This window comes from Pteronotus mesoamericanus, unplaced genomic scaffold (assembly GCF_021234165.1).
Source record: "Pteronotus mesoamericanus isolate MK-2021 breed Mesoamerican mustached bat unplaced genomic scaffold, CSHL_Meso_final scaffold_507, whole genome shotgun sequence".
Lineage (NCBI taxonomy): Eukaryota > Metazoa > Chordata > Mammalia > Chiroptera > Mormoopidae > Pteronotus > Pteronotus mesoamericanus.
The window spans coordinates 8367073-8393993 of record NW_026555319.1 but is presented as its reverse complement, the minus strand read 5'-3'; the positions used below and the strand labels follow the sequence as shown (position 1 = coordinate 8393993).

At 44.5% G+C, this 26921-nt stretch overlaps 1 protein-coding gene across 4 annotated transcripts; it reads left to right on the top strand.

The window, feature by feature from the left end:
- The first annotated feature begins 168 nt into the window (after positions 1-168).
- Positions 169-14241, top strand: SPRING1 (SREBF pathway regulator in golgi 1). 4 transcript variants are annotated; one of them, XM_054593910.1, is made up of 6 exons: positions 319-451; positions 2015-2113; positions 8308-8464; positions 11630-11781; positions 12170-12283; positions 14154-14241. In XM_054593910.1, the coding sequence occupies exons 2-6, from the start codon at positions 2087-2089 to the stop codon at positions 14235-14237; spliced, it is 534 nt and encodes a 177-aa protein (XP_054449885.1). In that variant the 5' UTR covers positions 319-451; positions 2015-2086; the 3' UTR covers positions 14238-14241. The 4 variants fall into 4 exon arrangements, with proteins under 4 accessions (XP_054449883.1, XP_054449884.1, XP_054449886.1 ...); XM_054593908.1 differs by lacking the exon at positions 2015-2113 and having other exon boundaries at positions 169-387; XM_054593909.1 differs by lacking the exon at positions 2015-2113 and having other exon boundaries at positions 169-451.
- The last annotated feature ends 12680 nt before the right edge of the window (positions 14242-26921 follow it).

Here is a 26921-nt window from a genome sequence, read left to right as displayed (position 1 = left end):
GCCTCGCTAATATCCCGGCACAGCTCCTCCGGCCTCACGCACATGATTGCCCGCCCCCTTCCCGGGATGCAGCCAATAGAAAGCCGCCTTTCTGCAGGGACCAATGGCAACGAGGCCGAGTGAGGCCGGTTGGTGACGCAAAGGGGGGTGGAAGCGGGACCTAGAGCGTGGTCACATGGGGCGGCGTAGGCTGGCGGTCGAGAGCTGGCTGGGCTGAGGGCCGCGGGGCCGGCCTCCGGCGTGAGGGATGGGGCTGCCGGCGGTATAGGGGCCATGCCGCCCGGGCCCCGGGCTTCCCCGGTTCCGCGCCCCGGCTGCCGCGCATTGCGGCCGCGCCGGCATGGTGAACCTCGCGGCTATGGTGTGGCGCCGGCTCCTGAGGAAGAGGTGGGTGCTCGCCCTAGTCTTCGGTCTCTCGCTCGTCTACTTCCTCACCAGCACCTTCAAGCAGGTCAGTGGCCGGTCGCTCTCCGCGTTTGCTCCGGGCGCCGCGGGCAGCTCTCCCGGCCGCCCGGCTTCCTCCCCGCGCGAGGGAGCCGCCCCTGCAGCCTCACTGCCCCTGTGTTCGGGGGGAGGTGGGCATTCGTGTCCCGGGACTGAGGACGGGCGGAGGGACCTGCTTTTCCGTGGGTGCCTGGGTGAAAGGCGCTGCTGGGCCAGCGGCTGGGACTCGAACCCGGGGCTCTGGGCCCTTCCGCTGGTGGTTATTACCCTCATTGCCGCTACCTGCTTTCTACCTGCCGCGCCGGCGTGCGTTTCTCATGCATCTTCGCGGCGGTCCTGGGGCGGGGGGGGTGGCCCCGTGTGACAGCCGGGAAGCCGAGACTGGAGAGGCAGAGTTGGCTGGGCCAGGAAATAGCAGAGCCGCGTGTCTGCCCTTCGTTTAATTCGGGGGCTCGGTGGTCCACCTGGGAGACGCCACAGGACCCACAGGGCGCCCTTCTGTGCACAACTGGGGTGGAGTGTTCTTTTCACCTCCTCATCGCCCTAGATTTCGTTCCATGGGAGAATTTGTGGGAGAAAAGACAGGCTACTTTGGTGGGAAATGTTATCCAAAGCGGTGGTTAAGTTTAGGAGTCCAGCTTGAGAAGGTAGGGTTTTTGGAGAGGATGAACATACCCCAGGATGATGCAGTGATCAAAAACCGCCTTTCACTCTCGTGGGTCAAGTTCATAAATAAAATATACCAGTGAATGGAAAATAAGTAAATTTTGTGGTCTCCCCAGTTGCGGCGGGTTGGCAGGGGAGCCGGGGAAAGGGGAGAGAGGGAACTGTATCCCAGCCCCCACCTTAGGCAGACAGAGGCTTGGTGTTGGAAGGCTCTTTTATTGGCTGAGATGTGCGGGTGCCATTTATGTAAACGTCAGTGTTTCCTGCCACCTCGCAGACAACTTGTCATGGTCCGGTGCTGTCCCTTCTCTGCCTGATGGACCTCTGGGTGCTGTGAGTGTGCCACACTCTGCCTTCCTGGCCCCCTGACGCGGGGGATCTCCCGCATGTTGTTCAAACACCAGCCGAATGCTCGTGGTCTCCCAGTTCGTAGCTCCAGCCGGGTCCTGTCCAGAGAGCCACAGGTTCTGTTATCTTCGGCCTCCAGAGTCTGAATCCTGAATCTGATCGTTTCTCCTAATTGTCACTGCTGCCACCTTAAGTCAGGCTCCCTCCACCTGCTGCCTGGACCCCTGCCGCAGCCGCCTGCAGTCTCTGGGTCCCTTCTTGTCCCCCGTCGGGTCTCTGCCAGCAGGGGGTGACAGTCGGTCAGTGGCAACCCTGCCCTGTGTGTGATTCTTTGGGTTCTGACTGCAGACGTGCTCCTGACTCTGTCCCAGTACCCGGTGACTCTTCCCTGTCCCCTCAGCTCAGGCTGCCTGTTACTGCCTCAGGCCAGGCGCCGCGACTCCATGGAAATGTCTTCCCTGGCCCTTGGACCTGCTTTATTTTCTTTGGGGTAGACACTGAACGTTTCCTGTGCATTTACTTGTTTATCTGTCTCCTCTCACTCTCCTTTCCACAGTGTAATTTTCTTGAGAACAGAAACTTGTGTTGTTCACAGAATCCCAGCCCTTAGAATTCTGCCAGGCACCTCATGGCACTCAGGTACTGGAACAAACAAGTGAGTCTTTTTAATTGGGATGGCTTTTCCTTTCTTCTTCGCCTGGCACATTCCTGCTCGTTTTTCATGTCTTGAGGCAGACGGTGTCTACACTGTGATCTTCTCTGCAATCTCCCTTTATGTACTTTAGTGCACCTTGTTTATTTTTAAAATTTACAAGGTGTTTTTTCCAAAACCTTTGATTTATGACCATAATTGGTTTTTCTTGGGCTGGGGGGCAATGATTGTGATTTTCCTAAAACTGTTGGCAAAATTTTTGTTTTGCAGATTTCTCTGGGTCTGATTCCCCCACAGCCTAACAGATAATAAGAATAGGAAACACTTGAGCCGTAACTTTCTATCCTTGCCAGTCAGCCCCTGACAACCACTAGTCAACTTTCTGTCTTTATGGGTTTGCCCATCCTGGGCATTTGCTGTAAATGACATCTTACAATGCACGGTCTCTTGTATCTGGCTTCTTTCACTTAGAAGCCCGTGTTTTCAAGTTCATCCATGTCATAGCATACGTTACCGCTTCACTTTTATGTCCGGGTAGTGTTCTCTCACATGCACCTTCTACCACATTTTTTCTGTTCATTGGTTGATGGACACTTGGGTTGATGGACTCTGGCTGTTATGAATAATGGTGCTCTGTACATTGGTATACAAGATTTTGTTTGGAAATAGGTTTTAAGTTCTCTTGGATTTGGTCCTAGGAGTGGAAGTGATAGGTCGTATGGTGATTTTATGTTTAACTTTTTGAGGAACTGCCAGATGGTTCTCTAAAGTGGTTGTACCATTTGCAGTGAACTTTAAAGAAGCTATGCTTGTCAGGTTCTGATGTAGTATTGAAGAAGAGTTTACTTAATAATCTGGAAAAGCCATTAAAATGCTCCTCCCATGTCCAACTACACATCTGTGTAAGGTAAATTTTCTTCATGTGCTGCAACCTGAACAACATACTGCAGCAGATTGAATGCAGAGGGAGAGATGAGAATCCAGCTGTCTTCCATTAAGCCAGATATTTAAACAATTGGTAGAAATGTGAATGTGTTTTCTTTCCTCAATTTCTTTCTTAGTTTTGAAAAATATTTTTTTCACACCCACAAAAACAATGGTTGACGTGTATATGGGTTCATTGTTATTCTTCAGTGAATAATGTGCTGAAAACACGTATTTTAAGAATTTAATTTTCAATATAATAAATATCAACAGCCATAGCCCTTATAAACCCACATATTAGTGGTCCTCAGTAATTTTTAAGAGTATAAAAGGATCCTGGGGACCCAAACTTGGCTGACGTTCTTCCCTACACACTTAAGTGTGCTGCTCCTGCATTGCTCTCGGCTGGGATTTGGTGGCACAACTCCTGAGCTAGGTGACCTGAGGCAGGTTTGCTTCATTTTGCCCAGCCTCAGGCTCTTCATCTGTAAAATGTAGATGGTGACAGGGAATGGGGGTGGAGGGTGGGGGAGGGAGTAGGATTAATTGAGAAGAGACTGTGAAAAACTTCAGAGCTCCTTCTGATCTTGAGCTCTGCTTCAGCGAGACCAGCAACTCATGGAGCAGATGTGGTGTTTTTTGCTAGAGAATAGTTGATTAACTGCTTTGAATTCCTCTTTTTCTCTCTCTTTTTTTTTTGTTTTCATGTTAATTAATGCTCTGGGGGATCAATTGTAGAGATGGGAGTGCAGGAGAAATTAGTGATAATGGCGGGGATGCCATTGGGGGAGAGGATCGGGAATGGCGAGTGGTGCCAGTTGACTTGGGCGCATTTATTTAACGAATGTCCAGTGAGCACCAACTGCGCGAGGCACTGTCTGCTGGATGACGAAGATACGGTGACGGGCAGTCCTCTCCAGGAGCCTCTGTTCTGCGGGGTGTGGGGAGGGACGTCAGAAATGGCAAAAAAGCAGTTATTTCAGATACTGATGTGTGATGTAAACAAGGAAACAAACAAGATACTGTGATAGAGTGGCAAGGTGGACTCCGCCCTGTGTGGGCATCTGAGGTGAGATTACAGAAGTGTCAGCTTTGGAGTTAGAAGGGCCCTTAGAGGTCCTTTCATGTACGGAAGTGGTCTCATACTTGTTCAAGTGGTACAGTTCCTGAACATCTAGGGCTGTTTGCATAACTCCTTAAAAATATATTCATGTCTTCAGCTTTAAAGTAATTAACTATGTAAGTTGATGCTAATTTAGATACTGTCTAAAGTGGAATAAATCATAAGAATTTCTAACCTGTTTTTTGTTTTTCACTGATCGCCCATGTACGTGTGTTTTTCAGAAAGTTTGTGTAGTGCTGCCCTGGGCATGGGGGAAATTGCCTGTAGTCCTACCACTAGAGGGATTCATGATGGACTTAGGGCATATTTCCTTCCTTCATTTTTCATATTTTTAAAATATAATTGTGGCATACTGTTTCTTCATTTAACATACATGCATTATCTTTAAAAGTGCTTTGTTAGTACAGTTTTTTTTATAACTAAAATTTTCCATGATCTGGTTACATTTAGCCATTCCTTAGACATTAGACATTTGGGATGCCTCATGGCCTTTATCTTCTTTTTTTTCTTTTGCAAATCATAAGCAAATCCTTTAATGACAATGCCTTCTGTTTAAGTACTTTAGTACTTACATGGGACATTTATCTCATTTAACCCTTAGGATAACCCCTGAAAAATAGACAAGACAATTAATATGCCCCCTATAAAATCAGAGGTCAAGTAACATACGTTAGTAATAAAAACATTTCTATAGCTCCTTACAGTTTATGAAGAAAGTTCTCGTGTGTGCGTTCCTTTTTGTTTCTGCATTTTTCTTTGTGCCCCATTGTAGCTTCTGTGGACATTTGTCATGGTTGATTGCACTGATTTCTGATACCTCTTTTGGTATCAGAAACTGCTCTGGAGGCTTTTTGAGAATAGAGAACCTGGCCACCCGTCTCTATTTCCTTCCTGCGTTGTGAGGTCTTGACACCTTTGAATGAGTCTTGAATGAAAAAAAAAATAGATAGATAGATGGATGATAGGAAGGAAGGAGGGAAGCTGGGCGGTCTTAAAATTGAGACAGCCTAGTAGGGTGGAGGAAACAGTTTGGGAAGGGTTTAAGACTACGGGTACCCATCCATCCTGTAAAGGAACCTCTCAGTGCTCCTTCACCACTCCCTTTGTAAGACTGAACTTTCACATAAGTGAACTTGTACTCATTCATTACACTTGCCGTCTTACACAGTGTCTTGTACAATCTTTTTTGATTGGACAGCTCTTAGCCAATCCTTTTGGCAAGGTCTTGAATATTCATGTTTGAAAACAGTTTGAAGTGCCGGGTGAATTGCCTTCCTGTTTACCAGGAATGTAGTTATGTGGAAGAGGTCCTTCTGGGATGCACTTGTCCATGAACTCTTGTTTTTTTCTTTTCCCGGGGAAGAATAACAGGATAGTTTGAGAGTAATGTTAAGAGCACTTTTAACCTTGTAAGATCCAGTTTACTGTACTTTGACCAGCCTCTTAACAGTCTTTATGGCTGTTAATTTATCTAGGGTAGCATTTGACGCTCAGTTTAGTTTGCACATAGCTTGATTATGCAGTTAACTGATAGGTCCCAGTAGAGCAGAGGAGTATGAATTTACAGGTAGTTAAGCAGTATGCACCTAAGAGATTTGCCCCCTATTCCCAAGGCTTCTGCACTTAGCTCCTCTGCTTGCACCAGTGGAGGAATACAGATGTTGTTTTTGTATAACCCATCCTATTCCTGCTGATGCCAGTTTTTTCCTCTAAAAGAAACAAAACGGAGGGGCAGCACAGAAACGAAAGCCACCTTGGAGAATTGTTTTACACAGTAAATTAAAGAACAAAATCCAGTCTTGGGGTCGTGGTGGTAGAATTGTAAATATTGTTATGAAAATGCTGGTACTATTACAAATGGTATATATAACTTTGGGGAAGGTATTTGGCACCGTGTGGCATTGACTATTTATAATAATTACTATTACAAATTATTTAAGAAACTAAAAACTATATTTTTATTGCAGTGCTATCTATGATAAAAGTCTGGAATGTTGATCTAAATGTTGATCTGTAGAGGATGTGTTTACTAAATTATGACACATCAACATGATGGATTATTAGATAGCCTTAAAAATGTGATTCCCAAGATTATGCAGGTACTCGAATGGTTTACCATCTAATTAGTGTGGAGAAGTGCTAAATTCAAAGCATTCTCATTCCTAAATATAAATGCCAGGGTCAAAACCTAGAAGCTAATTTGCAAAAATAGATACAGTTTTATTTAAGTGATGAAATTGTGGGCAATTTTTGTCTGTAAGGTTGGTAATTATGTTTTTTTTTTTTAAATAAACTTCTTATTTTGGAATAATTACAGATTTACAGAAAAGTTTCAAGGATAGTACAGCGTTTTTGTAGATCCCTTACTTAGTGTCTCCTATTGCTAGCGATAACCATGTTTTTACACTTGATCTTTCTTAGCCAAAAGGCTGAGATGTGATAATAATAACCATGTTTTTAAATTAAAAATGAAAATATTCCAAAGATGATAAAAGCTGTTAATAATCACTTATGTCCCTTTCATGTTAATGGTCTGTAGTATACCTTTCCATAACTTTATCTCAGCTCTAACAAATCTGTATGAGTATATTAGAATATAATGTGTGATAATGTGCACATTATTTTGCAACTTGCTTTTTTCACTTTATAATATACCGTGCACCTCCAGTGGTTTGTAGCCCTGTCTCTATATTATATCATCACACTGCTTTTAAAAATACTGATTTCCAGGTCCCATCCACAGAGATTTTTACTCAGTCTGGAGTTGGGCTCAGGAATCAGAATTTGTTTTAAGATCCCTCCATAATGTGAAAGTCAGGTTTAAGAATTACTACTCTGGATAAATACATGTCAGTCATATGCAGGTTTTTTAACAGCCAGAGCTATACCAGTGTTTATTCACTCATTGTTGTTGGGTTTCTGGGGTTTTTTCTACCATATAAGCAGTACTGTAGTGAACATCCTGGTGCATTTTTATACATTGGTACTTTCCATAGGATAGGCCTCAAAAATGTGTTTGCTAGGCCAAAATATATGTGGACATATTTTAAATATTAATAACTCTTCCTTGATTGCTTTCCTAAAGAAATCATGGTAACTATAAAGATCCTTTCCATTGTTTTCAAGTATATAACCTTTGCTATCACCTTTCCAAAGTTAGTTCCATTTGCTTAGTGACATTTGACAGATTAAATTAATTATTTTTTAAATTAAATTAATTGAGGTAACATTGGTTAGTAACATTCTTAAATGGTAAAAGCCACAGAACTCTATTAAGATGGTGGACTGTTTAAAGTACAAAAAAAGCCCTCAGGAGGGAATCATAGTAAGAATCCAGAAGGTGGCTCTCTGTCTTGTGCTTGGCTTGTTTCTGGCACTCCGGTGCCTCCCTCTTAGTTTTCTTAATGGTGTGTTATAGGAAAGGCAATTTTGAAAGCTCAGCCACAGCTTGAAGGCTAGTGGAAAAGGTTTGAACTCTTGTTTCTAGAGAAGCTCTTCACTGTGTATGTCTAGGTAAAGGGCGGGCTGGCAAGGATGTCTTTTGTAAATAAAGGTGTGCCATAAGGATTAATACACTCAGTATTTTTTCATAGAAGAAATTTACAAACTGACATGCTGCTTCTTGCCCCTAATCAACCTCCTAATTCAGTATTCCCATAAATATACCACTGAAATACTCATAACTGCAAATGAAAGTGACCTTGTGCTCTAGATGTGTCTGGGTATTGTTTGAAAGGATAGTTGTGAAATTTCTTTGAAGTTTCTTCTGTTTTATGTTCTATTCCACAATATGTTTGTTTTAATGTGAAAATATATTTTAAGTGATTTGCCATCAGAAAGAAAATGTTAAAACTTTTTTCCTCCAAATTTTTTTACAAAATCGACACTTTTATACACTTTAATAATGTGCACGTGATCCAGAGACATTCATGTAAGTACTCCAGTTGTGGAGGACAGCCCTAATTTATTATTTCTTCCTATTTTTCTGCATTTGATCTCCTGACTTTGGCTCAGATGTTGCTCATAGCAAGGGAGTGCAGGTTCCTGTTGTGCAAGCTTCTTAAAATTGTCCTGTTGTTGTTTCTCTGAAAAAACTGATGAAAATGCAAGAAATGATACTTTAACCTTCTCATTTATGGTCTCTTTATAGGAGGAGAGGGCAGTGAGAGATCGGAATCTTCTCCAGGTTCAAGACCATGATCAGCCCATTCTGTGGAAAGTGCAGTTTAACTTGGGCAATAGCAGTCGGCCCAGCAACCAGTGCCGGAACTCCATTCAAGGGAAGCACCTCATCACAGACGAACTGGGTAGGGCTGGCTTCCTGCTCCTGCTGCAGTTAGTGAGGTGCTCTGTGTGACTATTCACGGGGTTTTAAAATAGGGATTTTAATGCCTTGCCCCTTCTTGCTCATGTCCAACATTCCTCACATCTTCTTTGTCTTTCATACCTAACTCATTGTTCCCCTCAATATCAGAGAAGGTTGGTTTGATGATTCTAACTCTGAAGCTCCTTGTGCCTGTAACTTAGAGTTTTAGCATTTTATCGTGCACCAGCCCCTAGGCTACTTCCTGCTAATCTCTTTACAGCTCCCCAGTCTTCTCATCTTGGTCACCTGCATAGGATAGGAGCTCAGTTTTCCTCCTTGGCGACTGAATAATATTCACATAGCATTGGCACTTAGAGAACGCACTGGTCGATGACTGACTGCCTGCATAATCTCAAGTGAATTATGAACACATTAAAAATGTGCTACTCTTACAGTTAAAATACTAGTGTTTTCTTCCAGAGTTTTCTTACTTCCTTGTAGTCAGTAAGAAATGTGACTCCTGTGCTGTGAGGTAGTTGGATTAGACAACTGCTAAGGTTCGTACCACGTTAAGACTGGCTCGGTCTTCCCAAAGAGAGACTCCCATTAACTCTCAGCCTGCCTCAACTGAGCTTGCACTGTGTGCTGGGCGCTGGGCTAAAGCGCTCCTTGAATATCTCATTGGATTTTTGCAGCAGTCCTATGAGGTCTAGGTATTGCTGTAGTACTTATAAAGGTACTGTCACTTTGTAGGTGAAGACACAGGCACCAAGAGGTTAAGAAACTTAAGGAAAAAGCAAGTAATATTGTAAATAACATTTTTTTTTAACAAAGTTGTGTTTTTTGTTTTTTGTTTTTTTTTAACAGAGTAAAGTTTTCCAAAGGGAAACTACTTATATAACATGACACAGCTAGTCAGCATGCAGACGCGAGACTAGGATTAGGACTGACTTTGGAGTTCAGTGCTTTTTTTCTTATAGACTGTTTTGTTTGTATAACATTCATAGTGAGAAAACAGGAAATCTATGCCTTGGCTTTAATATTTAATATTAGGCTATGAGTAATGATTTGTCATTTTGTAGCTTAGCCGAAGAATAATTTTCTTATTAATCTGAGTGAGACAAAGACTCTCAGACTTCTTAAGTAAAAAGTTGCAAGTATCAATTAAAAATTCAAGAGCCATAGATGATATTTTACCTTAATGAATATGGGAGAAGAGAGAAGCAATTTAATAAAGAAAACTTGCGGGAATTTATGCCTTTTAGGAATCAGATGTCACCATGAGTATTGCTAGGGTTACACGTTATTAAACAAGACAACCAATTAGAATTTCAGGCTTTTCAAAGGTTAGAAGTTAATTTTTCAGTCAATAGCAACACATTCTTTCGTTGAGATCCTACACGATTCCTTGTTGGAAGAGATGTTTGCATGATTAGATTTATGATGCAGAAGGTGAGAAATCTTGATGAGCTTTCTTTCACTAGAAATTAGAAAGACCTGTGGTTTCAAGGCTGCCGGCAGGCAGCACTGGGGAGAAAGGGAAGGCCTGAGATGCTGACACTTAGAATGTGGAAAAGGGAAAAGGGCAGAAAGATAACTGCAAGAGGTGGGGCGTAGGTCACATTATATTTTACATCTTCCTGACACTGAAGTGATAGGTTTGCAGTGTATTTATCATTTGTGGCAGAATTTCGAGAAACATGTTGGCTTACTTGGATTTTTTTTAAGTCCTCACCTAAGGGCATGCTTATTAATTTTAGAGGGAGGGGAAGGGAGGGAGAGAAACATCGATTGGTTGCCTCTGGTACACGTCCTGACCAGGGAACAAATCTGCAACTTAGGCCTGTGCTCTGACCGGAAATTGAACCCGTAGCTTTTCAGCTTACGGCACGATGCTCCAACCAAATGAGCCAATCCAGCCAGAGATAGAATTTTTTTTTCTTTTAATAATCACAATGAAGAACATGGGTAAGAATAATTAGAAGACCTCAGAAACATTTGTGATGGCATTAGAATCATGCTGTTAATTTAGAACACAGAATGGCATAAAGTAACAAAAAGCACCAGTTCTCTGGTTAGCCTCAGTTTTCCAAGTGTGAGGGCTCTTCTAGTTTCTTTCATTGTTTGACTGCCTCCTACTTTTGCACAGACTTTGTTTTCCAGAGTAGTTTCTGAAAACAACCTTATACTTCACCAAGTATCATTCTCTGAGGATTTAGAAGCTGGGGCATTTGGAATGGAATGATCTAGGAACAGCTGCTCTGCACCTGTGGGCCTGGGCGTGCACCTGTGAGCTCGTGTGTGCACCTGGTAATTTCCCAAGGGCCAAGTGGTGTCCCTTATGCACTTCTTCTCACATTTTTCTGTCCCACTCCCACAAGGATGTAGAGAAATGTCTGTTTAGCAGGTCTGAACAGTAAATTAACTTTTGCAGGGCAATTCTTTCCTTAGAGTTGAGCATGGATTGGCTGAAGGAAGCGTGTTTAAATAGATGATGGAATTTATGAGGAATGAAGGGAATTAGGATGTAGAGGACTTTCTTTTCCTGATGTTGAGGGGGTAATTGAATACTTGGTATATATACTTAAAAACAGCCTAAATCAATTTATAAAGGTGAGGTGTGACTACTTTTATATCTAAAAATTCTCCAAACTACTAAGTAAATGGAAATCTTTTGAAAGATAGTTGCAAAGGGAGGTGGTGGTGTGTGTTTGTTTTAATCTAGAAGGATCTCACTTTCTGGAATTAATGCCTTCATTTTTCCTATTTTCAGGTTTTTTTGTTTGAAAAAAATGGCATTTTTCTCAGGCATAGATGAAGAAAATGGCTTGCCTAGGTTAGAACAGGTAAACACAGGCATGACTTGATATGGTGATTAAATCAAGTACACAATAGCAGGCTAACAGGTTATTTTAGGTAGACGAGGTTGTAGAGCCTACTTATAATAGCGAGTTACGTGGTTTTTTTTGTAAAGGACTGCATGTGTGAAGGGAGTCCTCACCACACAGTGTCTGACCCCTACCTCACTGGTGCTTTCGGTGCTCTGGTCTCCAGATTCTGTCTCTGTTCTTTGCACGTAGTGCCTGCATTGCTGCATCCACATCACCCCTGGTAGGGAGTTGGGAGGCCTGCTGGTTTTATGCTCAGGGTAGTCTCTGACTTGCAGGATACGTTTGTGAGAGGAAGGATTTGTTGGTGAATGGCTGCTGTAATGTCAACGTCCAGAGCACCAAGCAGTACTGCTGTGATGGCTGCTTGCCCAACGGCTGCTGCAGCGCTTACGAGCACTGCGTTTCCTGCTGCCTGCAGCCCAACAAGGTATGGAGAGCTGCTTCTCGTTCTAAGTCTGCTCTTGTCTTTCCGCCTTCATTTTATGATGAGTAATTGGGTTCTTCGGAAAATAGAACTAAAAGGGAACTTTGTAGGTGTCAGAAATTGCTGCTGAGAAGTAGCCTTTGTCTACAAGAAAGAAGGTGGTTCCCAGTTACTTGAATGGATCTTTTGCAGAATGGGCCATTGTGTTGCTGATCAGATAGCTAATGAATAAGATACTGGTGCTCTTGCCCGTTTGAACTCGCTGTCTCCCTTTCTCTTACCTCCACCTCTACCCTGCTTCAGCAGTCTCTTAGTTTAGGACAAATAGCCAAGATGACCTTGTGCTGCTGAGTCTGGAATTTATTACAGGTACTAACTTTTGTTTCCATAGCAACTTCTCTTGGAGCGGTTCCTCAACCGGGCAGCTGTGGCATTCCAGAACCTCTTCATGGCAGTCGAAGATCACTTTGAATTGTGTTTGGCTAAATGCAGGACCTCATCCCAGGTCAGCAGATCTGATGTTTGTAGCTGGGGGCTGGGTGGTGGGAGTAAGGGCTAGAATAAAACAAATTATGATAATGAAGATATTATGATAGAACATATGATATGGATGATAATGGAGAAGAGATTCACATGAAGCTTTGGGAGAATGATAGTGTTTAGAATGTCAACATGAGATTTATACAAGTTAGAGAAGTAAAATACTTTTATTAAATCAAGATATAATCAACTTGCATCTCCTCTCTCTGGTTGACACATCTACACTTTAAGTGGGAGCTTAAAATTCTTTTTATGTCTGGGCGGAATCTACATGTCCAGTTTCTGAGAGAAGTTCTTTGGTTTTTGTCTGAAATTTGACTAAGGCTTTCCAGCAGCAACCACTCATTGACAGTAAGTATTAATTTGTTCTGGGACAGAGTTGAGGTTTATTTTAGAATTCAAGGGGATGGGGCAGGTGGTGTTTAAAAATACATGAGTAAATGTGTAGGTTGTCGAGCTCTCAATACTTATTAGCATGCTGTCATTAAATGCTTTGCTCTTTGGGCACTGAACATTGCACCTGCTGCTGAAAGCGTCTGAAAGTCTGCTTTCCATCACGGTGTCCTCGGCTCTCAGCTTCTGTGGTTGGGCAATTGTGGGGGCTGTCTTTGTAAAATCACCAGCCGTGTTTGTTATACAAGCACACTTCTTCTGGCTTCTATTCATGGTGTCTCCAAGATTGTACTGGCTTCGTCTGAGATAACTGACTCATTTGTCATTTTCTGGAACTCTGTACTCTTTGCCAGATTTCTGTAGTCCACCTTTTGATTTTACGCCGCTTTTCATGTCTCTGGTCTGCTCTTAGAGCATTCAGCCTCATTGGGTAAATGTTTCAGGGATTATAATGAGCATTTGAAAACATGAAGAAATTCCTGATGGGCTTGTTTTGTTGGAAGAGCTTTCCACTTGAATGGGCCTTAAAGGAAATGTGGAGGAAGGCTGAACACATGACTCATTTTGATTCAGATTCTCTCTCATTCTGAGGAACGCCAGAAAAGGCGAAATATTTTCTTTCCTTAACTGATAAAACTCCGGAGTTATTTTCACTTGTGAGTGACGATGCTAAACTTTCTGACTTAGTCTTTTTATTGTAAAGAAAGATTTCCCAGTTGCCAATTGTTTTGATAGCAGTATCCCAAGAAAGAAGCTTTTGGCTACAGGTCGGTAAATTGGATTAATACTTACAACATAGATGTTTAGTATTGGTCTTGGGCTAATTAACGAACTGTACACTAGCCAAAAACTCAAGTCGCCTGTATGAAAACAAATTGCTGAAAAATTAGCCATCCGGATGATTGTCTGTTCTAAATCACACTTCCCATTTGCTTAGCCAAATGAGGCTTGTCTGGTATTGTGGGATTTGGCTTGCATGCCAAACCTAGAGGTACATAAAACTTTATGAAAGCAATTTGAAGTGTATCTCCTCCATCTCTGCAGGGTTCAGTACCAGCAACTGAATTTTTCTGAAGCACATGGTCAGTTGCAAAACACCAATTGGATCTTAATCTAATATAAAATAATTTGAGGAAAAAATAGCTGTCTTGAGTTGCCCAGGTCACAGTGAGGTCGTTAAAAACTCACTAGTATACATAAAAAGAAACAGTCTTGCAGTGATGTTATGTCCATATTCATGCTTTTCATTGGCATTCTGCATTGAACATTCGCCTTTGTTCCAGAAAGTGCCTTGGAGCCTTTCAGTGACATTTGGAGACTGACTCGGCCAGGCTCCTGCAGGGAGTGTCTGACAGCAGTCCTGCTTTGACTCTCGCAGCTCCGAAAGGGAGGCGTGCGAGACTGCTCTCTCATGGAGCTCTTATCTTCCCTTTTGCCAACAGAGCGTGCAGCATGAGAACACCTATAGGGATCCCATAGCAAAGTATTGCTATGGAGAGAGCCCTCCCGAGCTCTTCCCGGCGTGATGGGCGCAGAAGATCGGCCGAGCGCACGTGACTGAAGCACTTGCAGCCTGAAGCCAGGCCTCAGCGGTCACTAGTCCCCTGGAAGAAGGGGGAGTTGTCGTGTGGAAACCTTGGCTTTGACCACTTCTTGGGTTGAACTCTTTGGCTCACTCCCCGCCGGGCTTTACCAGATGGGATTGGTCTGTAAAGCAGCTTGGAAACACCAGCGGGTCATATTTGAAGAAGACAGAACTGCAGGCGACCTTGTGGTGGAGGGGTTGGCGCTTTGGGTGCCTCCACCATTGCAGCTGCTCGGGGACCTGTGGTCACTCACAGTGCTCATCAGGGCCCTTCACTGTAAAGTTATTTATTGGATTTCTTTGGATTAGTGGGAAAATTACAATGTTTTATATGGGAAAATGCCTTGCCTTGATTGTTGAATATATTCAAGGATGTTTTTGTTGTTGTTGTTTTCTTGTGTTCTTGAGTTTCATGAGTTTTAAATCATCCCTGCACCCAGATGAAATGTTGGGCCTCTTAGAATGTGCATGTTCTCTCAAGGTAGTTGTTTTGGTTTTGTTTTAACAGCATCCTCAGGAGTGGGCCCTGGACACTTCATGCTGACATCTGAAAAATTGTGTAAAATCTCAAAGATACCGCTCCATTCCAATCTGGTGCCAAGTTTCTAGCAGTTTTTAGCAGCTGGCAAAATCTAAGTCTTCTCAGATTTTTTTCCTAGGGGTGTTTGGGGTACTTACATACCTATGTGTAAGCATCCTTTTAATCAGAGATTCTGACTTGCCGTTCCGGAGAATTTTGTTCTCGTTTCCTATGAAGCAACTGGTCTGTTAAGCCCTGGTCCAGTGGCAGCCTCAGGAAAATGGCCGGCAGCCTCTCTCCTCCCGTGTCATGGAAACCCTGTGTGAAGGCGATTCCTCAGTGGAGATAACATCTAGCAACTGGTTATTAGTGACCATCCTTTATTGCTTTCAGCTTCAGGAGCTGTAACAGATACAGATGTTCGATTTCCCTATGATGTGAGAAGAAAAGAAGAAAATCCTAATTTCTAGCAAGGAGCTGTAAGAGACTTAACCTCTCCCCTCAGTGGGACGAGTGAATGAACGCTGGACATGCAGGTTGCTGGTCCATGTGCTCCAGGAGTGTGCCTGTTTCTAGCACAACGGTAAACCTCTCTGGGTCACGCCCAAGAGTATTGGTCCTCAGATGAAGACATGCTGCTCTCTGCTCTCAGGAGTTCCATTAATGCACAACTCTTTCCTGGAGTCCCTCGCTGACCCCAGAGGAATTGGGCAAGATCTTTTTCATGTTTTTGGTTGTTCAAGTTGTTGACCGTGGAGCAGAGCATTAGTTTTACAATCTGTTCTCGACATTTTTTTCCAATGGAGGTTTTTCTTTGGGCCATGCCTGCCTTTCAGTATATTTCTGCGGTATGTAGTGGTCATTTCCCTTAGCTTCCAGTACTTCTTACTTATCTTCCCAAAGTAGTTTGTCCCCATAGATAAGTTTTCTTAGAGGATCAACTGTGTGTGGCAATTATTTTTAAATGTCAGATCCCAAGAAATGTATTCAGTTTGCAATGGACTTTTCAAGTTCTCTGTGTTCATTGGTGCTAAATCAAACTTTGTGAAAGAAATGTGCATGTCAGTATGAGACTCGAGTTCGTTTTCTGTGGTCACTGGTATCAGCCCCTCCTTTGAGTTTACTTGAACTCTTGAACAACATAACATAGATTTAATGTGAAAAGAGTTATATGAAAGGTTAACACATGGCTGTTTACTTTGTACTTGAGTATTGACTAAGCACGCTTTGCATTTTCAATGCTTTCAGAAACATTATCTGCACCCTCGTGATATAAAATTACAAGCTTGCTTGTATTTCCACCTCCTAGATGAGGCAATAGTAAGAGGTGAAGTGACTTCCCAGAGTCCCCACTGAGAATTAATGACAGACCAAAACAACTTCATCTGGGGCTCCAGGGCTGCTGTCCTTCTCACCCCCTCTGGCCAGCTCCAGTGCTGACTCATCTATAGGCATCCCCCGTGAGAGGGTATAGATTTCAGTTGTCCAGGCCAAAAGAGGGGAGAGGTGGCATAAATAGCCAAATTGGGTCGATACTCCAAAGGTCATTTTCATTTGGCCCTGGAATATGTTTTTTGTCCTGAAGTCAATTAGGGGCGTGTTCACTGTTTTGGAAACTCCCAATGCTGCAGACGACAATAATGAAGTCATCCGAGGACCTGGACTGGTGTTCCCAGCCTTCCAGCCTAGGACACCTCCCTGCTCACCAATCCCTGGTTTGTTTCTGGTTCCCCTGACTGAAGGCTTCTAGAATTAGAGATCTCTTGGTTTTCTATGCTCAGCACCTAGCAAAGTGCATGATACGTATTGGAATTTTAGGCAAATATGAAAGAAGGGGCGAAAACACCTTTGGTTTAGAAAAAAGTTATTAAATATTGAATGGGGCTAAAGATTATTGGGTAATTTAAAGCTCTTCCCCCACTTCTGAATCTTAATTACTGTGCTCCTTGCTGAGGCAGTAAAGATGAGATATGTCAACTGGGAAAAAAATGGACAAAATGGCACTGATATGGCCATGCACAAAGGAGAGAGTGACTCGCCTGCACTGGGCCAGAGACTCTGGCAGGCCCTGGAGCTGGCAGTGAAGGGTGAGCCGAGTGGCTGTTGGAAAGCAGGGGGCAGGAGTGTAGAGCAGTGAATATGGTTTTCAACCTGCCGCTCCCAAAAAGTTACTTAGAGGGCATTTGGGTTGTGTTTCGGTTGGTGTAGCTGCAAAGAACTGTGGGAAAGGATCACATAATTTGCTTTTTCCATCATTGAGATTTACAGGTAAAGTGTAGCTGTATGGAGAGGCTGCCTATTTGGTATACTCACAGACAGGGGAGAGTTTGCCCCGTTATCATTAACTACTCCTTACTAATGGCTTGGCCTTGGGCACTCAGGCTGTTCCTCTGTAAAATAGGGTCACATCCGCCTCTCCTAGGGTTGTGAGGTGTCGGCGAGGCCCAGTGCTTGGCAGGAAGTCTGTCTGCACCGAGCAGGTGAGTGAGGTCATAGCATGGTGGGGATAGGCTGGCCCTTCAGGTGGAAGGGTGGTAACAACAGAGCTCTCAGTATTGTTTTTATTACTACTTTTTAGAGAACTCGTGCTAAAGATAAACATTTCAGATAATTCAGCCCTGGCTGGTGTGGTTCAGTGGATTGAGCGCTGGGCAGCAACCAGATAGCCTGTTCAGTTCCCAGTCAAGGCCCCTGCATGGGTTGCAGGCCAGGTCGGTCGGTAGATGTATCTCTTACACATCGATGTTTCTCTCCTCCTTTCTCCCTCCCTTCCCATCTCTCTAAAAAATAAATAAAACCTTTAAAAAATTCAGATAATCCACAAATATGTAAAGATGAAAGCAGTAATCTAAAATCACACATCCTGGAGATAAGCGTAGCTTTTTTTTTCTCTTGTGAGATTTTCCTACGTAGAAATGAATCCTATACTGGACATCCTTACATATGGGCTCATATAATTTTTAATGACCACATGGTGTCTGTTTCAAGGGATATGCAATAATGTTAATCCCCTGCTGAGCACAATTAGCTTATTACCATTTTTTGCTACTACAAGGAATGCATTGATAGGCGTTTACATACACGTTTGTTTATCTGATAACTTTTCACCAGTTTTTTACTCTCACCTACACTGCAGGAGAGTGTCTCTTGCCATTCCCTTGAGAATCCTGTGTTAGTATTTTTTAACTTTTTGCTAATGGATCTCAATGTTCTGATTTGTATTTATTTAATTGCTAGTGAGGTGGACATCTGTGTTTTGGTTGGCCATTTCTCATTCAGCCGTGAAGTGCCTGTTGGTGACCCTTGCAGAGCATTTTTACAGGAACAAAGCCTAACCCCCTTTTCTTTCTCAGCTCTGTGCCACACCTACCTACAGCGTATACAGAGGCAAGTGGCTCATGTGTCAACTAACTTTCCAGGTTGATGTAAGGCAGCGAATGGGGGCAGTTTTGCCTGGAGACGATTTCATCACAGTTGGGGAATGTGGTGGATCTAGTGGGTCAAGGCCAGGGACGCTGGTAAACACTCCACGGTTCCCAGGTCAGCTCCCGTGACGCAGAACTGCCCGGTTCCAAGTGTCGGTCCTGCTGGGGTGGGGGGCGCCCTACCCTTGTGTCACACTTCCCCCGCAGCTTGAACAGAAGAGCTGCAGGAGCTGCGTGCTCACTTTATTGCGCCCCTGCCCTTGCTTTGTGTGGTGCTGGAGTGCTGCTGATTAAATTACCCTGAAATCCCACGGGACTTGCTGCTGCCTTGCAGGTCTAGCAGCCCAGTGCTGCCTCCAGGAACGACATTATTAGTCTGCCATCGCGTCCTTCGCACTCACATAACCCAGGCGCAGACACCCTCGCGTCCGCAGAATGCCCTGCAGGCTTATAAACAGCCCTCCGCCCAGTACAACAGAATCATCCTCCCAGCACTTCTATAGCAGGGACTCTACATGGAGGGACTTTGGTTGGGGGTTGTGGGGGAGGAAGGGAAATGCCACTACAGGTTCCCTTTGGAGAACTAGTCATTCTACTACAAAAAGATACCACTTAAGTACAAACTAGTAGTTTTTTTTAAGCCTGTGAGGTTATGAGAGTTCTTTTACACAATCACTTTTTCTGACTCTCTGGCATGTCAGTGCATCGCCCTTTTCCATGTGGATTTTTCTTGCATATGTTGTTCGTGGTGTGAGGACAGTTTGGGTACCGGTATCCCTGTTTTTGCTTGGTCACGTGGCTGTGACATTCTTTGTCCAGTCTGCTTTCACATGAAGAGGAACAGCTGGTGACACTGTCTGCTATGAGTGGGAGAGCAACGTGAGTCCTACCTGTGCAGCAATGCCGTGTCCCAGTGAAATCTAGTCACTGAACGTGTGTGTACACCTTGATTGATGTCTGATGTTAAAACCAGACTGTTGTACTTTCTATAAAATTAAAAGTATAATAAAAAAACTTGCCAGTTACAACCAGTGAGCGAAGCAGTTAATCTAGACATCTGGACAGGAGTCCAGTTTTATTTCTCAGGACCGCGTGATCTGTGGACCCAGAGGGACCAAAATGTATCGCTGCTAGAAGCACATTGTTTATACTTGGGTACTTGGAAAGTTTTTGGGTAGGGTGAATAGTTTTTGCGGTCTTGGGACCATCATAGTTCATAAGATTTTTATGCAATGTAGAGTGGGCAAGCTCTGGTCAGCTTGCATCCAGATTATCACAGAATCAAATTGGTATTGGCTAAATGAGAAATCACCGTTACCAGGGAAATTCAAGATTTCAGGCTGTTGGCCACATGTCACTATTACTAAGGAGCATGTGTGTGTGTGACGACAATATGCACTATGTGAGTAGCATTCTAATTTCATTGATAAGACCACAGGCATTAACAACCTTGAGTAAATGAACCTCGTCTGGCTTTGGTTTCCTCTTGCTAAGGTGTCTTGCACAGCCAAAATTCTGATTTTTGTGACTAGCCAAAGATCCCACCCTGTGTTAAAGCAAGACCAGAGCCTGGGTCTCCCAGCGGCTGGTTCTTGGCTTTGACTCTCACAGGGTGAGTGGAGACCAGCCATCTGGCGCCCATTTGCCTCAAACCAGGGCTTCCCCTCTCTTGAAGATTACAACTGGGGCTAGCCATTTTCTGCCTTTTCCTCCTCAAATTTTAAATAGACACCATATTCTCTGCTGGGACCAACTTATCATGTATTGCTGCTCTGCACCTGTGCAAACAGCTGCTGTGTTTTCCATCATAGAAACAGCTGCCTTTTGGCAGGGAAGCCCAGGACTGTGCTCGGTAGCTGTACCTTCATCCAGTGCTAAATTATTTAGGTGTGCTTAACCTGAGATACCTGGAGCATCTTGGAATTCCTAATAAGGGCTTCTGCAGTCATTGCTCAGTAAAAGGTCTTCCTTTTGTGATAAGACAGAAACCTTAAAATGTAGGGAATTACATTTTAAAATGTATGAAATTACAAAGAAATCAAGTTGTGTCAAATTAGATTCCTAGCCCCTGCAGATAACCCTAATTAAAGTTTTGATGTAAAGTTTTGCTTGTATTTTGTACATAAATGTGTATTTTGTGTTAGTACATAAATCAAGGTAGAATCCTGATGTATAGTATTTTAAAATCAACAGTTCCTGTTAAAGTGATTTAACCCAGTTATAGCTAATCAGTTGACAAAGCAGGAAAGTGCACATACTTGTATCATCCGGCCTCTAAATTAAGTCAAGTTAGAGGTGAAAGCCCTTTTATAGTTGCTCACAATCTTGGCTTCACATTTCTGCATCTCTTTCCTTGTCTGATTTTTACCCAGCGGGGAAAGAAAGCTTTTTCTTCATGAATAAATTAAGCTGGACACAGCAGACTTCCACTTTTTTGAGGGAACTGAGAGAATGGAGAAACCCGGCTCCAAATATAAGCATGCCATTCACATTACTGAACCAGTAAATGCAGACATTTTTTAAAATATAAAAATGTATAAAAAGGTTCGGAAGGACACATGGACCATCTTGCTGGACGGCTGTGCGGGGAAAGGATGCTCCAAGCAGCCCAGGTTTCCCCCAAGATTTCTCTCAAGTGTCAAGTCTACGTGATAGTTTTTGAGGTTTTGAACGGTGCTCCTAAGTGCTCTGTGGGCCCCGCAGGTGGGCCCTCTGGAAACTGCTGTGCTCTCTCTCCGGAGGCTCAGAGGCCTATAGTCCCAATCATGGGCTGGACTCAGTTTCTCCTGGAGGCTTCCGTTCAGGCAGCAGCTCGGGGGAGCTCCGTCCCTGACGTCCGTACCCTTCCGGAGCTTCGCCTGCAGCCTGCCAAGTGCCAACTTGGAAGCCTGAGATAAATAATAGTCTTGCAGCAGCTTAGCAGTCCTCTGGGCTCATTTATTTGACACAAATAAGCTCATTGACCTGATTTAGCTCAGGGAAGAACTAGAGTCGAGTCAAATGTGATCTTTTAAAGCCCCATCTTTTCACTGCAGCCTTTTCAGACCTGCAAGGACAGCCAGCCGCCTGGTTAAATGATGCTCGTGGGCGCTGTTTCAAGGGAAGAAGGCGAAGAGGACAGAGAGATGGAGAGGATGAAGTGTGGTGGCACCGGCACCAACAATTGCTTTCTGTGCCACTTGGTGGCACCAATTCCATAGGTTTTCTGTCCTCAGCATAGTCTTTGTCAAGAGATTGTGGGGCCCCTGCCTGCATGGACTCCCTCTCCCTAAAACAAGGAAGCCGTTCTATAGGCGGGCAACTGGCCGGTCGTGATGACAAACTGGCACTCTCCTGGGTTCCGTCGAGTCTGTGCACAGGGACTGAGGAAAGTAGCCTCTGGTCAGCTGCTGGTGCCGTCGGAGACCCGAGGCTTAACCAGGTGTGCGCCACCCCCCCTTCCACCTCTCCCATTCACCTGGGTGAAAAGAAGGGCACCGGTTCTGTGACGTGCTCACACTGCCACGGTGCGTATGCACCATCGCTTGTCAGCTGAGGCTGGTGTTCTTCCGCAAGTTCACTTTACAGAGGAAGGCTGTGCTGCTCGGGTTAAATTTTGCTCGAGGTTGTGCCGCGAGATGGGGAGCCGCATGCAAGCACCCGAGCTCCTAAAGGTACACGCGGCCCAGAGGGCAGCACGTCGCCTCGGCACACTAACGGGGGCCGTCTGCCAGTCATTTCCTTGAGGCTTATTAAATCCTAACAGGCAGTCCTAGGAGGTAGCTTGGCCTTTTTGTCCTCACTGTAAGGAAACAAACTCGGAGATTAAGTACTTTGCGCAAGGACACACTGTCTTGGTGGTTTAAACCAGGATGTTGGCTGAAGCCAGATCGTCCTTCCTCTTGAGCCTGGACGTTCAGGCCTTACGATGTAGGAGGTCCTGTGCTGCGCTGGGCCCTGAGTGCTACGGAGAGGTAAGGTTTGCGTTTCTCCACAGCTTGCTGTTGGGCCTTGGGTTGGGAATCATCCTGGATTTAAGCAGAATGTCACTTTCTAGCTGCTGGTCTCACCAGGAAGGCGTTTTGAACAATGTATTGGAAGGGGAACTTGGCTTTCAGTGCAGCCCTGGTGAGAGGCCCGTGTGTTAATATCCACTGAGCAGAGTCCTTGTAATGGGCTCAATTGTGTCCCCCCTGGGCCCCCAAATTCATATCCTGAAGGTCCTAAGCCCCAATACCCCTGAATGTAGCCATATGGAGGTAAGACCTTCAAAGAAATGATTAAGTCAGAATGAAGCTGTTAGGGTGGATTTTAATCCAATAGAATTGGTTCCTTGTGAGAAGATGGGGGCGGGGCGGAGGGAGAGACAGCAGAGCCGCAAGCAGAGGTGGAAGGCCTCAAGAGAAACCAGACCTACTGATACCTTGACCTTGGACCTCCGGCCTCCAGAAGTGGGAGAAAATAAACTTGTTTAAGCCACTCAGTCTGTCGCAGGTCCAGCTGACTGATACAGTACTTGAAGGAAATACAGGCTGAGTCAATATGCCCATCAAAGGCCAGCACAGGGCAGGGAGAGGCATTGAGTTGCACTGCTGGAGTGCCTTCTGGCTCCAGTGACTCTTGCTCCCGGGCCTGTGTGCCCACCTGGGAAACTGGGTGCAGGATCATGCATAAGGGTCCTTCCCCGGCATTCTGGCATTCTAGTTGGTGGCTTCCAGAACCTTGAAAGAGTTGGTTTAAACTAGTGCTGTTTAACTGGAGGGAGAATTTGCCCCTGCCCTGCAACCAGAGACCATTGGCCAATGTCTGAAGACATTTTTTTTAAAAATTAAGTTTAGGGTGACATTGGTTAATAAAATTACATAGGCTTCAAGTATACATTTCTGTGATACATCATCTGTATATTTCACTGTGTTTACCACCTAAAGTCAAAGCTTCTGTCACCATATATTTGACCCCTGAAGACATTCTTGTCACCCGTGAGTAGGTGAAGGTGCTGTGGACATCCAGTGGGTAGAGGCCAGACATGCTGCTCAATATCCTGTGGTACACAGGACCCCCTCCCCAAAGAATTACCATGGCCCCAAATGTCCCTAGTGCTGAGGTGGAGAAACCCTGGGTTAAGCTTGGCTGCTCCTTGAATAGTGGTGACGCTGAATTGCTGGCCTCTCATTTATTAAGCAGGTATTTACTTAGAACTCGCTGAGTGCCGGGTGCTGGGGAGGTAAAGAACTAAAAGATGGCCTCTGGGACTTAAAATTGAGCCTACTGAGTGGCTGCACTGCTTTGCATTCCCACCAGCAATGCATGAAGATTCCAGTGTCTCCACATCCTCAGCCGCACTTGTCCATCGTTTTGATCATGGCCATCCTAGTGTTTGCAAAGTGGTATCTCATTGTGACTTTTACTTGCATATCACTAATGGCTAGTGATGTTGAGCATTCGTGTATTTATTGGATGTTTGTATATCTTCTTTGGAGAAATATCTATCCTAAGCCTTTGCCCATTTTTAAACTGGGTTGTCTTTTTTCTTTTTTCAATTGTTGAAGAGTTTATAGCACCTTACTAGATGTATGATATGCACATGTTTTCTTGTGTTCTGTTTGTCATTTCACTTTCTTGGCAGTGTTCTTTGAATCATAGAAGTTTTATTTTTATGAAGTTCAGCTTATCTAATTTTCCTTTGGTTGCTTTGCTTTTGGTGTCATATCTAATACCACCTGATTTTTAATGATAATATTCCTTGGAATGGCTACAAAATAGGGGGATAATTATTTGATTGTAACTTGCTTAAAGCTCTTTGTTTCTGATGCTTTTGGCATCTTCCTCCCCGCCACCACCGACACCTTTATTCTCAGGACACCTGCAATTAGACCACAGCCCATGGTGCATTTCGTCAGACCCCTTTAGCCTTATAACACATCATGTAGGTGCCTTTTCCTCCCCCACAGATGTGTTTAGCAGCGCTCACACTCTGCTGAACAGTTGACAGGGTGCGCCAGTGCCCCAGCACCACGGCTCCAGGTGCCCTCTGGCCTGGCAACAGTCGCCACCAACGCAACCTTGCAGGACCACGTCGCCATCTGCTGGCAATGATGGGACAGTGCAGTGCCAGGAGCTTGATTCTGAAAGTAAGTAATCTTTTCCTTTTTTCACTGATCCATCACAGATGGTCAAGTACCTGCTCATTCTGTTCTTTCTGACTCGCTCCTGTTGCTTTGAAAGGTTTTTACCCTTATCGAGCCAGTGTTTAAATATTAAAACACTTACTAAAATTGAACCTCTTTTCTACAAGGCAAGGAAACTTGTATGGTTCTTGCTCCGTGGGCAACTCCTGATATGTGAAAAATTTCCTCATGGAGTGGGAAGTGGTACTTCACCTCAGGAGAGGAAAGGAAAATGCTACAAGTCTTTTCTTGTATCATGTCAGTAACATTATCATGGCTGGGTCTCTGACCCTCTGGATCTCTCTCAGGTGTGTCATTATACCTGCTTCTCCCCGCCCTCCCAGGGAGACGTATTGTGAGGAGGAGAATGTGGCTCTGGGACGATAGGTGGCTGACCTGTGTTTTCTAGAACAGCACGGGCAACAGCTTTATATGCTTGTAATGAGTGGTAGAGTAGTCGGGGTGTGACACCATTAGTACCCAGTGTGACGTCTTATGCTCTGTTTTAGTAAGCATTTACTGAATGAGTGACAAGAAGTGATTCCTGGCCCACTTTTCTTTCCCACACTCAGATGTTTGTCCTGTCCTCAGTGCCTCGGTCGTTTTGGTGAAGTTTTGTAACATGTTGCAGTGAGGGAACATGTCTTTGTGACTTCTCTTTAGTCTTTAATAAAAGGAGATTTTAAAATAACACGCAGAAAAACATGTACATGAATGTTCACAGTAGCATTATCCACGACAGCCAAAAGCAACCCGAGTGCCCATCGACAGATGAACGGATAAACAACACGTGGCCCATCCACACAATGGGACATAATTCGACCATAAAAAGGCATGAAGTACTATACATTGTACAGCATGGGTGGCCCTGAAAACATGATGTTGCGTGAAAGAAGCCAGACACAGAAAGGCCCATACTATGTAATTCCATTTATATAATGTCCAGAAGGCAGATTAATAGTTACAATTGCTTCACTCTTGTTGTAGCTCAAGGGCAGCCATAGACATATGTACACAAATGGGCATGGCTGTATTACAATAAAACTTTATTTACACAGACAGGTTGAGAGCCAGATTCAGGTGTGGGCCATAGTTTGCTGACCCCCAGTGTAGTGGACCAGCCTCAACTGCTGACGCCTTTGTCAGTGTGGCCCCCTTTTTAAAGAGACTTAAGTGCTAGCAAAACTGGGATCTTTTCCCCGGTGCTCCTGGGAAGGTTGCAGAGAACAAAGGCCACCTTCAGAGAAAGACCGCAACCAAGTGGAAGCAACAGGAATCTGGAGTTTTAATCCTACAGCAGATGCTGAGAAATGAAGATTCTACTCTCTTCCCATTGTCCCTCAACGGAAGGCTGGGTGTTTTTAATTAGCTAATGTTGGCAAATTGCTTTGAAGAAAATTGTAAAATGTTTCAGGCTACAAGTGCCAAGAATCCTAATTAGCTTTCCTTAAAGATACCACCTGGAAGTGTGATATTTTGTTGCTTGAGGTCCACGCCAGCAAGAATAACCTGCAGATCAAAAACCGGTTTTTAAGCAAACATAACTGAATATAAACGGATCTCTGCAATTGACGTCACATTTTCTTCCTTCTGTCTAATCTGATTCCTAGCAGCTGGGATATTAAACCCTGCAAATGGAGGGGTTTTTTTGTTTTTTTTTTCTCCGAGAGCCTGGTGGCAACGGGGCATGAAACAAATTAACCCATCCATTTGTTGCCGCCGACGTTGCCTTTTGGATTTTTAGCTTTTGTACTGGAGGCCCTGCCCTGGCGTGTCAAGGTTACAGAGAGAAGGAGGCTGGCAGCCACTCAATCATCCAGCAGGGCTGGCTCTCAGGTACCCCAGTCTGGGAGAGAGGTGTGCATGCTCTGTCGCTCCTAACAGCTGGATAATGAATTTGCTCTCCAACATTCTTGTTTCATGTGGAGGCAGTGGCGACAGCAGCAGCATCTGATCTGTGTCACCGGCAGAAGCAAGTGAGATGTAGTTAATATGGACCTTAGCCACCGACGTGCATTGATTCGGAATCTCCAGGCTCTGATGAAGCCCTGGCTAAATTGGGGGGCCAGGCCTGGGCGAGAAGAGGCAGCAGGGAGTAGGGGTGGGCTAAAGTTCCTCAGCCTTCGCGCTGTTGACATTGGGGCCAGATGATTCTTCGTGGCAACGGTGTGGGGCACGGGAAGGAGGAGAGGCTGTTCTACGCACAGTAGGATGTTGAGCAGCATCCCTGGCTTTTACCTACTAGATGACCAGTGTCCCCTGGTGACAAAAATGTCTCCTGACATTGCCAAGTGTCCCTTGGGGGACAGTCACCCCTAGTTGAGAACCACTGGGTTAACGGAGGGGTAGGGCTAGGAGTCAACACTTTTTAGGGGTGCACTTGGTGCAGGGACCAAGTTCATTCTTGATTTTTCTCTGTGTCCCACACCCCCATTTAATCCATTAGCAAATCCCAAAGGCTTGCTCTTGATGGTACATTCTGAACTAGACCACTTCTTGCCAACCCCCGTCCCCTGCTCTCATTTGAGCCCCAC

Excerpts from the sequence above, each read along its gene's own strand:
- SPRING1 (XM_054593908.1), top strand. The coding sequence starts at position 274 with ATGCCGCCCGGGCCCCGGGCTTCCCCGGTTCCGCGCCCCGGCTGCCGC. Across the intron at positions 8,465-11,629 it reads CCTCATCACAGACGAACTGG|GATACGTTTGTGAGAGGAAG; the intron begins GTAGGGCTGGCT and ends TCTGACTTGCAG. Across the intron at positions 11,782-12,169 it reads GCTGCCTGCAGCCCAACAAG|CAACTTCTCTTGGAGCGGTT; the intron begins GTATGGAGAGCT and ends TTGTTTCCATAG.